Source organism: Salvelinus alpinus, chromosome 18, assembly GCF_045679555.1.
Source record: "Salvelinus alpinus chromosome 18, SLU_Salpinus.1, whole genome shotgun sequence".
NCBI lineage: Eukaryota > Metazoa > Chordata > Actinopteri > Salmoniformes > Salmonidae > Salvelinus > Salvelinus alpinus.
Genome location: NC_092103.1, coordinates 26,034,826 through 26,048,357, shown reverse-complemented (window position 1 = coordinate 26,048,357; position 13,532 = coordinate 26,034,826). Strand labels below are relative to the sequence as shown.

At 43.8% G+C, this 13,532-nt stretch overlaps 1 protein-coding gene across 2 annotated transcripts in view; it reads right to left on the bottom strand.

Moving 5' to 3' along the window:
• Positions 1–13,532, bottom strand: part of LOC139544084 (netrin receptor UNC5D-like) — a 325,348-nt gene that overhangs the window by 23,107 nt on the left and 288,709 nt on the right. Inside the window, exons 7-11 of one of the 2 annotated variants that reach the window (XM_071350828.1) lie at positions 13,209–13,373; positions 12,062–12,088; positions 10,104–10,289; positions 6,978–7,385; positions 5,877–5,964 (exon numbers count right to left, since the gene is read on the bottom strand). In XM_071350828.1, the coding sequence (XP_071206929.1) occupies positions 5,877–5,964; positions 6,978–7,385; positions 10,104–10,289; positions 12,062–12,088; positions 13,209–13,373 (874 nt within the window). The remainder of the gene's footprint in view (positions 1–5,876; positions 5,965–6,977; positions 7,386–10,103; positions 10,290–12,061; positions 12,089–13,208; positions 13,374–13,532) is intronic. The other variant, XM_071350829.1, reaches the window with a different exon arrangement.

The window sequence follows — 13,532 nt, the reverse complement described above, 5'->3', positions numbered from 1 at the left end:
ATACAGTTATTTTTATTGCTTTGGTACTATATTCACAAGTATGTGGTGAATTTGAAAAACCCTTAGTACAAAACTCCAAACTGGTAAAACTTGTAACGCAGTCAGTCTTACATTGAAAACATTTCATTGTGGATTCACTTTGTTTGTAGACATCTTTCACCACACAACCATTAATCCAAAATATAAGTGTACTGTGAAATATACACTGAGTATAAAAAATATTAAGAACACCTGCTCTTTCTATGACATGGACTGACCAGGTGAATCCAGGTGAAAGCTATGATTCCTTATTGATGTCGCTTGTTAAATCCACTTCAATCAGTGTAGATGAAGGGGAGGACAATTGAGACATGGATTGTATATGTGTGCCATTCAGAGGGTGAATGGGCAAGACAAAATATCGAAGTGCCTTTTAACAGGGTATGGTAGTAGGTGCCAGGCGCAATGGTTTGTATCAAGATCTGCAACGCTGCTGGGTTTTTCACGCTCAACAGTTTCCCGCCAAAAATGGTCCACCACCCAAAGGAGATCCAGTCAACTTGATACAACTGTGGGATCCATTGGAGTCAACATCGGCCAGCATCCCTGTGGCTTTCGAGACCTTGTAGAGTCCATGCCCCGACCAATTGAGGATGTTCTGATGGCAAAAGGGGAGGTGCAACTCAATATTAGGAAGGTGTTCCCAATGTTTTAGTATACTCAGTGAAATGAGTACATTGGTTTAATCACCAAAACACAATATAATTATATCTTCTTAATTTAGTTATTTTAACAACCAGTTAACCCAATAGCAAAACATGAAAGATACATGTTTCAAAACTGCCCTTTGAATGTATGATTCTACAGTACTGTAAATTACAGTACATTACACTGTGTCACGTTCGTCGAAAGGAGTGGACCAAGGCGCAGCGTGAATAGAGTTCCACATACTTTATTACAAAGTGAAACTTCACAAAAACAACAAAGAATCAACAAACGTCCAGTACAGAGTCCAGTACAGAGTCCAGTACAGAGCGCACTAAGGCACTAACTGAAAACAAAACAATATCCCACAAACGCAGGTGGGAAAAGGACCACATTAAGTATGATCCCCAATTAGAGGCAACGATAATCAGCTGCCTCCAATTGGGAACCATACTCACACCAACAAAGAAATATTAGACTAGAACACCCCCTAGTCACGATCTGACCTATTGCACCATAGAGAACCCCAAGGGCTCTCTATGGTCATTAGGAACACTTGCACTACCCATTAAAATTGACTGAGCATTACATGTCCATAATTTCTATCCCATGTGTGATCAAAGGTGTGATTATTGAAGACAGCTTTCACAAAGTAAATTAAAGAAATGAAAGAAACGTAATGTTTGCATCAAACCTGTCTTGAGCATTTGACCATAGATTTTTATTGAAATTACAGTAAATATGCTCATTGTTCTGGATTGAAATCACCACATGCCTCATCCATGGCCTGATGGAGGGTGGTGCTCTCATGTGGATGGCAATCATACATATTCCACCTGTATTGCAATCGTGTATTGTATTTTACAGTATTGCATTGTAATGATGTATTGTAGTGGTCCTGTATGTGGCTCAGTTCATAAGAACATGGCACTAGCAACACCGGAGTTGTGGGTTCAATTGGGGTCACATACCAAAATGTGTGGACTGTTGACACCTTGAATAACAGTATCTGCTACGTAAATGGCATGCAGAGCATTCAGAAAGTTTTCAGACCCCTTGACTTTTCCCACATTTTGTTACGTTACAGCCTTATTCTAAAATGGATTAAATCATTTATTTTTCTCATCAATCTACACACAATACCTCATAATGTCAAAGCAAAAACAGGTTTTAGAATTGTTTGAACAATGTATTTTAAAAATACCTTATTTATTCAGACCCTTTGCTATGAGACTTGAAATTGAGCTCAGGTGCATCCTGTTTCCATTGATCATCCTTGAGATGTCTCTACAACTTGATTGGAGTACACCTGTGGTAAATTCAATTGATTGGACATGATTTGGAAAGACACACATAAGGTCCCACAGTTGACAGAGCATGTGAGGGCAAAAACCAAGCCATGAGGTCGAAGGAATTGTCCGTAGAGCTCTGAGACAAGATTGTGTCGAGGCACAGATCTGGGGAAGGGTACCAAAACATTTCTGCAGCAATGATGGTCCCCAAGGACACAGTGGCCTCCATCATTCTTAAATGGAAGAAGTTTGGAACTAACAAGACTCTTCCTAGAGCTGGCCGCCTGGCCAAACTGAGCAATTGGGGGAGAAGGGCCTTAGTCAGGGAGGTGACCAAGAACCCGATGGCCACTCTGACAGAGCTCCAGAGTTCCTTTGTGGAGATGGTAGAACCTTCCAAAAGGCCAACCATCTCCGTAGCACTCCACCAATCAGGTCTTTATGGTAGAGTGGCAAGATGGAAGCCACTCCTCAGTAAAAGGCACATGACAGCCCATTTGGAGTTTGCCAAAAGGCACCTAAAGGACTCTCAGACAATGAGAAACACGATTCTCTGGTCTGATGAAACCAAGATTCAACTCTTTGGCCTGAATGCCAAGCATCACATCTGGAGGAAACCTGGTATCATCCCTACGGTGAGGCATGGTAGTGATGGCAGCATCATATTGTGAGGATGTTTTTCAGCAGCAGGGACTGGGAGACTAGTCAGGATCGAGGGAAAGATGAACGGAGCAAAGTATAGAGAGATCCTTGATGAAAACCTGCTCCAGTGCACTCATGGCCTCAGACTGGGGTGAAGGTTCACCTTCCAACAGGAAAACAACCCTAAGCACAAAGCGAAGACAACGCAGGAGTGGCTTTGAGACAAGTCTCTGAATGTCCTTGACTGGCCCAGCCAGAGCCCGGACTTGAACCCGATCGAACATCTCTGGAGAGACCTGAAAATCGCTGTGCAGCGACGCTCCCCATCCAACCTAACAGAGCTTGAGAGGATCTGCAGAGAAGAATGCAAGAAACTCCCCAAATACAGGTGTGCCAAGCTTCTACCCAAGATGACTCAAGGCTGTAATCGCTGCCAAAGGTGCTTCAACAAAGTACCGAGTAAAGGGTCTGAATACTTATGTAAATGTGAAAGTATCAGTTTTTTTATTTGTAATAAATTTGCAAAAATTTCTAAAAACTTGTTTTTGCTTTGTCATTATGGGGTATTGTGTGTAGATTGATGAGGGGATAAAACGATTTAATACATTTTAGAATAAGGCTGTAACGTAACAAAATGTGAAAAAAGTCAAGGGGTCTGAATTCTTTCTGAATGCACTGTGTATTACGGTATTACAGCAGTGTGACCCCCCATCAAAAAGATGCTAGCAACTTAATTTTGGATACATGTTTACTGAATAGGGGACGTTCTGGATCCTTTACGTATTTGCATTTTATTGTATCACTGTAGGGGCTAGAAACACAAGCATTTCGTTGTACCTGCTGTACCATCTGCTAATCTCTGTAACCAATAATCTTTGATTTGTTACATACAGTTCATCTCTGATTTTGTCAATATCAGATAAAAAATATACATACAGTGGGGAGAACAAGTATTTGATACACTGCCGATTTTGCAGGTTTTCCTACTTACAAAGCATGTAGAGGTCTGTAATTTTTATCATAGGTACACTTCAACTGTGAGAGAAATCACATTGTATGATTTTTAAGTAATTAATTTGCATTTTATTGCATAACATAAGTATTTGATCACCTACCAACCAGTAAGAATTCCGGCTCTCACAGACCTGTTCGTTTTTCTTTAAGAAGCCCTCCTGTTCTCCACTCATTACCTGTATTAACTGCACCTGTTTGAACTCGTTACCTGTATAAAAGACACCTGTCCACACACTCAATCAAACAGACTCCAACCTCTCCACAATGGCCAAGACCAGAGAGCTGTTTAAGGACATCAGGGATACAATTGTAGACCTGCACAAGGCTGGGATGGGCTACAGGACAATAGGCAAGCAGCTTGGTGAGAAGGCAACAACTGTTGGCGCAATTATTAGAAAATGGAAGAAGTTCAAGATGACGGTCAATCACCCTCGGTCTGGGGCTCCATGCAAGATCTCACCTCGTGGGGCATCAGTGATCATGAGGAAGGTGAGGGATGAGCCCAGAACTACACGGCAGGACCTGGTCATAGACCTGAAGAGAGCTGGGACCACAGTCTCAAAGAAAACCATTAGTAACACTACGCCGTCATGGATTAAAATCCTGCAGCACACGCAAGGTCCCCCTGCTCAAGCCAGCGCATGTCCAGGCCCGTCTGAAGTTTGCCAATGACCATCTGGATGATCCAGAGGAGGAATGGGAGAAGGTCATGTGGTCTGATGAGACAAAAATAGAGCTTTTTGGTCTAAACTCCACGCGCCGTGTTTGGAGGAAGAAGAAGGATGAGTACAACCCCAAGAACACCATCCCAACCGTGAAGCATGGAGGTGGAAACATCATTCTTTGGGGATGCTTTTCTGCAAAGGGGACAGGACGACTGCACCGTATTGAGGGGAGGATGGATTGGGCCATGTATCGCGAGATCTTGGCCAACAACCTCCTTCCCTCAGTAAGAGCATTGAAGATGGGTCGTGGCTGGGTCTTCCAGCATGACAACGACCCGAAACACACAGCCAGGGCAACTAAGGAGTGGCTCCGTATGAAGCATCTCAAGGTCCTGGAGTGGCCTAGCCAGTCTCCAGACCTGAACCCAATAGAAATTCTTTGGAGGGAGCTGAAAGTCCGTATTGCCCAGCGACAACCCCGAAACCTGAAGGATCTGGAGAAGGTCTGTATGGAGGAGTGGGCCAAAATCCCTGCTGCAGTGTGTGCAAACCTGGTCAAGAACTACAGGAAACGTATGATCTCTGTAATTGCAAACAAAGGTTTCTGTACCAAATATTAAGTTCTGCTTTTCTGATGTATCAAATACTTATGTCATGCAATAAAATGCAAATTAATTACTTAAAAATCATACAATGGGATTTTCTGGATTTTTGTTTTAGATTCCGTCTCTCACAGTTGAAGTGTACCTATGATAAAAAATTTGACCTCTACATGCTTTGTAAGTAGGAAAGCCTGCATAATTGGCAGTGTATCAAATACTTGTTCTCCCCACTGTATAGTCTGTGGCTATATTTTGATTTGTTTAACACTTTTTTGGAAATTCCTTAAATTAACTTTTAACAAGACACACCTGTTCATTGAAATGCATTCCAGGTGACTACCTCATGAAGCTGGTTGAGAGAATGGCAAGATTGTGCAAAGCTGTCATCAATGCAAAGGGTGGCTACTTTGAAGAATCTCAAATATATTTTGATTTGTTTTACACTTTTTTGGTTACTACATGATTCCATATGTGTTATTTCATAGTTTTGATGTCTTCACTATTATTCTACAATGTAGAAAATAGTAACAAATTAAGAAAAACCCTTGAATGAGTAGGTGTGTCCAAACCTTTGACTGGTACTGTAGGTTTACCAAATGTTTAAGTGATCATCAAATGACAGCAGTGAGATTAAGTCTTATACGTCTATAAATGTCTATAACAAAAGAGAAGATAATCATATCAAAAGTAATGTGCTAATTGCATTGTGAAAGGCAATTACTTCATATGAAACATTAATTTCTAGATGAAACACTGATTAAGTTTGGTGAAAAAGTGTTGTACTTAGTCTATTGAAAATGTGCTTACAGTTTTGAAACAACTGCCTTTTTGATGATTTGTTTTGAGTTTTGTACTAAGGGTTGTGAAAATTGCACCAAAGCGATTAAAAAAACGGTAAAAGAAAGAGAGAGCAATAGAGGGAAGGAAGAAGGGAGGCAGCCTGGTTCTCTGTGCCATGTCTGTGTGTCGTGTCTCACCTGCTGCTGTCCTCCTGGTTGATGACCATGTACATCTCCCAGGTAGTGTCCTCAGCTATCCCCCCATGGGGCACCAACAGACTCACACCTTCACGAGAGAGAGAGAGAGCGAGAGAGCGAGAGAGCGAGAGAGCGAGAGAGAGAGAGAGAGAGAGAGAGAGAGAGAGAGAGAGAGAGAGAGAGAGAGAGAGAGAGAGAGAGAGAGAGAGAGAGAGAGAATTTGAAAACAAATCCAATGTTGATAAACTCCCATATCTACTGGGAGAAATTCCACAGTGTGCCATCACAGCAGCAAGATTTGTGACCTGTTGCCACAAGAAAAGGGCAACCAGTGAAGAACAAACACCATTGTAAATACAACCCATATTTATGCTTATTTATTTTAACTTGTGTGCTTTAACCATTTGTACATTGTTACAACACTGTATATATATAATATAACATTTGTAATGTCTTTATTGTTTTGAAACTTCTGTATGTGTAATGTTTACTGTTAATTTGTATTGTTTATTTCACTTTTGTATAATATCTACCTCACTTGCTTTGGCAATGTTAACACATGTTTCCCATGCCAATAAAGCCCCTTGAATTGAATTGAATTGAATTGAATTGAGAGAGAGAGAGAGAGAGGTGGACATAGGAGATGATCACCAGATACACAGACACATATACGCACACACACACACTACGCTCTCACACCGCCCCACATTCCTGTCTCCTGTCCCTTGTGGCACTTTTATCTACTGGCAGATTAGATTGGCACTCTAGAGAGTAATTGTTTGTGGGCTCCAGTGTCGGTGGTAGTATGTGTGTGTGTGTGTGTGTGTGTGTGTGTGTGTGTGTGTGTGTGTGTGTGTGTGTGTGTGTGTGTGTGTGTGTGTGTGTGTGTGTGTGTGTGTGTGTGTGTGTGTGTGTGTGTGTGGTGCACTGTTGACAGCATTGATTTGAGAGCCCCAGAGGCCCTGTCTGGCTGTCACCTCTCTGGCTGTCACCTGCCCTAAATAGACCTGACAGCCCGGCAGGTGTGTATGTGTTCCCCTGGGTGTGTGTGTGTGCTTACATGTGTGTGAGTGTGCTACATCGCCCTTATGAACAACAAACCTGTATTGGGGACCACCAGCCTCCCACCTGCGTGTCCCAACACCCCGGACGTCCTGAGAGGGGGTCTGGAGGGCGTAGACGGTGCGTGGGGGGCAAGGAGGCTCTTCTCCCTCCTCCCTCTCAGGGTCCCGTCCACCCGTACCCCACTGTAGTCGGGTGCCAGCCCCCGGGGGAAGGTCTGGGGGTGGGCTTTCTGGGCGTGGTACTCGGCCCCCCTCTCTGACACGCCCAGGGACACCATGAATGAGGAGTGAACTTTGACCTTGAGGTCGGGCAGGGGGTCGAAGAGCGAAGGCTCCTGGGAAATTAGTTCTTTATCCATGGAGTCCTGGAAGCAGATAGGGCTGGTGTACGTCCGTGACACTGTCAGGTCTGGCTGCAGGGACGCGCTAATCAACAGGGGGTTGCCTGGAGAAGAAAAAGAGTCCCATAGGAGTCAGATACTGTACTTCTCCCAGAAAACACATCTGTTTAACAGACTGGAGGTGTATACAACTCTTCTACATGTGTTTTCATCAGGGTTTTATCATATGATGGTATACACAGATGAACACTGGGCCATTGCTGGTAGCTGGCAGCAGCATGCCAACTATTGGTTACCCACGGTTGGTGTACTATTGGGCTGCTAGCGGCATCGGACACAGGTCTGATATTAGCTTGCCTATAGTGGTGTGCTAACTGTTAGTCTCCAGTCATCCAATATGTGACACACTGAATGTCAATTACAGCTGGAGGGCAAGCCTTGGCAACATATGTGTCAAAATAACTTCCTGGTCCAAACGGCGACCATCTCTTCACCATGGCAACTGGGGTGCTAAAAACACCTCACCATGACAACGGGAGGTGCCACAAAGTCCTTGTCACAGCAATAGAGTTGTAACAAAAGCCTCTCCATAGCAACGACTAACTGTGTAAAACTCTCTGCTACTGGCCGGGCTAGAGTGGGAGGTGAAGGAGCTAATTAGATTTTATACTTGGTGTGTGCGTGTGTGTGTGTGTGTGTGTGTGTGTGTGCGTGCGTGCGTGTGTAAGTGTGTTTGTGTGTGTGTGGTGTCTGTGTCTGTGTGTGTACGTGTGTGTGTTATACTTGGGAAAGATTCTTCATCTTTTGAACTTCAAGCTTTGTAGCTACTAAGAATACAGTAAATGGTGTACCAAAGCTGGGTAAACGGTTGAGCAGATGGGAAAACTGAGACTTGGTGGGACCCTAGACCTTCACATGCTAATCCAAGCTTAAGCTAGCAGATCACAGGACCGAGCTAACTGGCAGTTAGCAGGCAGTTAGCGCCATTTAGACTGTATCTCTTCTCAGCTCCATGGAGTGTGCTTGCATCTCCTATGGCACTCCATTCAATATAGCTCACTACTTGGCTTGAGCCCTATGTGGACTCTATATAATGTCCTGTAGGGTTCTGAACAAAAGTAATGCACTATTTTTAAAATGTATTTAACCTTTATTTTATCAGGGAGTCATACTGAGACCAAGGTCACTTTTACAGATGAGACCTGAATGACATAAATGACAGAAAATACACAAATCAAAATATAAATATAAATGCAAGCGGAAAGAAAAACACGGTCATAAAAAACAAACACATTCATCAGTAATAAGGTCCTCAATCTGCTTTCTGAGTTACCCTAGAGGCACCACAACATCACATTTAAAAACATGTTGAAGATTGTTCCACAAATAAGGTGCAAGAAAACTAAAAGCTGAATTACCTAACTCAGTAGAGACCAAAGGACTTTTCAGAGCACAGTATATACTGTAGACTCCTCTCCTGGTGTGTAGGCTACAATACGAGAGGGCTGTGTATAACCCTGTGTGTGTATTACCCAAATTCTCTGGGAGGAGAAAGGCCCCAATAAAATCACAGCTTTCTTCTTCCTGCTGTGTGATCAATTCTATCACTCCTCTCTGAAGAGGCTGTCGCCAAGGAGACCAGCCATGTCACAACCATGGAAATAGGGCTCAATCTTTGGGTCGACACAGCACCCTTTTTCTCTCTCCATTTTTCCAGTGACGCAACAGTGCAGATGCTCTGTTCAACACAGGGTATTATTACTATGACTGTGTCTGACCGCATTGGAGGTACAGGAGCAAGGGGATAGATTGTTCATTTTTGGAGACTCCATACAGATGTAGGATCTTAATCCTGAAGCAACAGGAAATGTGAATTATTAAGTGGATTATAAGTAATGGACATTTTTGTAGGGGTTGATACATTTTCCATAAGGGAAAATCACATCTGAAATTGGAAATGGAAATTACAAACTTCAGAAGCCTTTTTAAACCTCAAATACACTGCACGTTTTACATTTCCTGCATTGCAGGACAGTTCTCCGGCAACAGGGTGACCAAATGAAGATCATACATCTATAGTTATAGAACAGATAGATATATCTCTGTGGGTGACTCAATATTGCAGATGCTCTTTTCAACGAAGGTCATTACTATTACTGAGTGCATGAGTCAGAGCCATAGGAGCAGGGTCGTGATGGTACATTCACTCCTCCGATGGTGCTGTCATCCCTCTCTTTTAGGTAGAGAAGGGGTGGGGGTGCTGAACAGTGGTGGGAGGAGGTGTGTGTGAATGTGCATGTGTGTTTGAGATTCTGTCTGGAAGAGGGAGCGAGACCATGAGAAATGAAAGCTGTGTCTGGTCTCTGCCCCTCTCCACTCTAGACAGGATTGGAGAGAGAGAGAGAGAGATCATTTACACAGTGCTGCCACCACCCTACCGAGTCACTGAGCAAACCAAACACGACCTTGCTGTTGGACACAAGGACTTCTGACAGTCAAACTAAATGAAGAATGAAGAAATTAAACACACATCAATTGAATGGAGCGCAAAGTAACCACCAAGGACGGTCAGTCACACAAATCGAGCTTCTGTTGGACCACAGTAATGTGTGTGTCTTCAGCTTTGTATGTGTGTAAGTGTGTGTTTCAATCTGCTTCAGCTTGGCAAGTGTTCTTGTGTGTGTGTGTTCAGCTGTTTGCGTGTGTGTGTGCCCCTTCCTGCCTCATTTTATCGAAAGTTCATATACATATGTGTTCAGCTGTGTGTGTGTGTGTGTGTGTGTTTGTGTCTGTCTTTCAGTCTGTGCGTTCTCTGAGCTCACCTTGGCGAGTAGTCTTGAAGCTGAAGGACTGGAACCCCCCGGTGAGGGCGGAGGAGTCGATGACGTCCACGCCGTACTCGCTCTGGTTCCTCCGGTAGAGGGTCACCGCCACAATCAACACCACCACTGTCACCACCCCCGCCGCCAGGCCCGAATACAGCGCCACGTCACTGCTTCCCTCCAGACCTGGGGGAGAGAACGAGAGAGCGGGGGAGAGAGAGAGATAAGTGGGAGTAAGTGAGAGATAGTTTAATCAAAGCATAACCATCAGAAAAAGAGACAAGGTATCAACTCAAGCTACTGTATATTGATATTGAATTCAGTAGTTATTGACATGTTATGATGGTGCTACATGCCTCATGATATCTACATTTATTGCTATACTGGCCAGACTTACACAACTTTCACAGCTGTACAAAGTTTGCACATCTTTTTAAAATAAATGTAATTAAAACGCTTCGGGAGAGGCACAGAAAAGTCAAGTTTATCCCAAACTTTCACAGTAACAGTAACATCTTCACAGTAACATCAGAAATTGTGCTTCTCCTGAAAACTTCTAAGCTTCTCCTATAACGTTATTAGCAGGATTTATTTTTAGGGGAGAGGCAGTCCAGGTTTCAACCTGCTTCCTTCTGTGACTTCATTGTTTTCCATTTCCTGTCTCCTCACGCCGCTGTGGTGCGACACTTCCTCCCATTGCATTCTGTTAACGCACTAATGAGGAAGCTTGCTAGGACTGCCGTCCTAATCACTCCAGCACCTGACTGGTGTGTCAGACACACACACACACACACACACACACACACACACACACACACACACACACACACACACACACACACACACACACACACACACACACACACACACACACACACACACACACACACACACACACACACACACACACACACACACACACACACACACACACACACAAAAGAGGCACACATGCACTCAGCACACACACACACCACATCTAACTAGGATTGTAATCAAGCCCAGCCACTGGCTGTCATCTCAAAGGGCTGTTTGGCTCTGGCATCGCTCAGGTGGCCCTCTGCGTTCTATTGGGATAGTGTGACAAGACCAATTCATTAAATTAGCTCATCTACAATGATTACGTTCTATTTGGTCTCACCAGTATGCCACAACAGATAACAAAGAGAGAGAGAGTGTGTGTGTGTGTAGGTGTGTGTGTGTGTGTGTGAAGAAAAGGACTGCTGGCTTAGCTTGTTCTCCAAAGATAATGAGATCTGCACAGGAATGGGACTGAGAAAATCGCTAAGTAGCCTGAAGCTCCAAGAAAAGGAGCATTCGCCAAAATATGCAAAAGAGGCATTAGCAGCTAACAGTGGCAGGTTAATTGGGGTCTCGCTAAGTTTTGGCAGACAGATTGACTGGCTGCGTCTATTTCCCCTCCTTCCCACGACGACGAAAAAGACTAAAACAATCTGAATGCGACAGTTGTGGCGTCCCTGAAGTAATTGGCATGACTGGTAGTCTATGGGAACAGCTAGCAGAAACCTAAAAATGGTATCCATGAGTTCCTCTCACTCGGTAAGTGGAAAAAAGGGCTAAATTGCCAAAATCTCAAACTGTCTCTTTAAGACATGATTTTCATGATGTTCATCGTGAGAATACGGTTCCTCATGAAGAGTACATTTCTGGAAGAGACCGGCCATTTCAATTGAGAAAATCACATAAATAGTGTTTGTGGTTAATAATGATAGGATAATGATGTTGGTGGTCGGATAATGTTAAATATTGGTGAATTTGATAATGCTAGTGGCAATAATGGTTCTGGATCATGATGTTGGAGTTTTGGGTTGGAGGGTTGTATCTGTGAGTGCTGGCGTGACAACCTATAATGGTTGTTATAGTAGAGGAGAAGCCATGGTGGTTTCAGTGTGTACATGGTGTGTTCTAAAGTAAGATGGTGATTGGGGAGAACTCACCCTGTGGCTTGGCGTCATGTAGCAGATCTGCAAAGACACAGAGACACCATGTCAGTTCACTTCTACTTGAATGGAATACTACAGGATTTAACCTGTAGTTGTTTTCCAATGAGGACATGTATGTGTATGCAGGTACTGTACAACATGTACATGTGTGTGTGTCTGTGTGTCGCGGTAGTAAGATTGGCCCAGTGATAGTACTCTTTATCACCCAGAGAGTATATGGTGTGTGTTTGTGTGTATGTGAACATGAGTGTACATGCCCAAATGTGTGTGTATGGTCATGATCATGATGTGTGTGTCTCATGGTAGTGAGATTGGTTCAGTGATAGGAATTTCTGTCACCCAGGGATTGTATGGACCATGTGTGTGTTTATGAGTGTATTTGTATGAGTGTGTGTGTGTGGAGATTGATGTGAGGAACATGATAAGGCTGATTGTCTTCCTGCGAAGAGATGAAATGACATGGGCATCAGAAGAATGACTAAATAAGTACTGTATGGACTTCCATGCCATGCTGTCAAAGCAAGTGGCAGATACACTATGTCATTCACTGCTTATTGCAGCACTAAGGAACTTAGGATGGATTTGTCCACAATATTGCTGGTGTTGCAACTGGAAACATGCCAGCCAACAGAAAACTACTTTGTATTTGGTGAAGTTTTAAACTCTCAACAAAATAAGTGTGGTATTGATGATGATAATGATGATGATATAATCACAAAGGGGAGTAAAGAGGGAATCGATGAAAGTACTGATGATGATGATCCCAATGATGAACATTCTGAGGATCACAATGATGATAATGAAGATTCTAATAAAGATTTGAATGATAATGATCTCCACCACCAGAGTTTTAGCACCAGATGAATCTGTATGTGACAATACTCACTGTGTGCGCAGAGACCCCCTGACAATACTCACTGTGTGTGCAGAGACCCCCTGACAATACTAACTGTGAGTGCAGAGACCCCCTGACAATACTAACTGTGAGTGCAGAGACCCCCTGACAATACTAACTCTGAGTGCAGAGACCCCCTGACAATACTAACTCTGAGTGCAGAGACCCCCTACAAAATTAATTGTGAGTGCAGAGACCCCCTGACAATACTAACTGTGAGTGCAGAGACCCCCTGACAATACTCACTGTGAGTGCAGAGACCCCCGGTGCAGTTGAATGTTCCCAGAGCGGCCCCGTCACATAGCCTGCCTCCACGTTTGGGCTCTGGGGCCGTACACTCTCTGCTGCGCTGCCTCTCACACTCACCACTGCACACCGTCCACTCTGTCCACTCTGCCCATCCACCATCCACTGAGAGGGAGGAAGGAAGTGTTGCAAGGCTTAGAAAACACACAGGCATATGCACAGCATGTACAGTAACCACACAAGCACACAACGGAGGATGCAGGCGCAAGCATGAAGCACGCTCGACGCATACACTCACACACAATCATATCATAGATTCCCAGA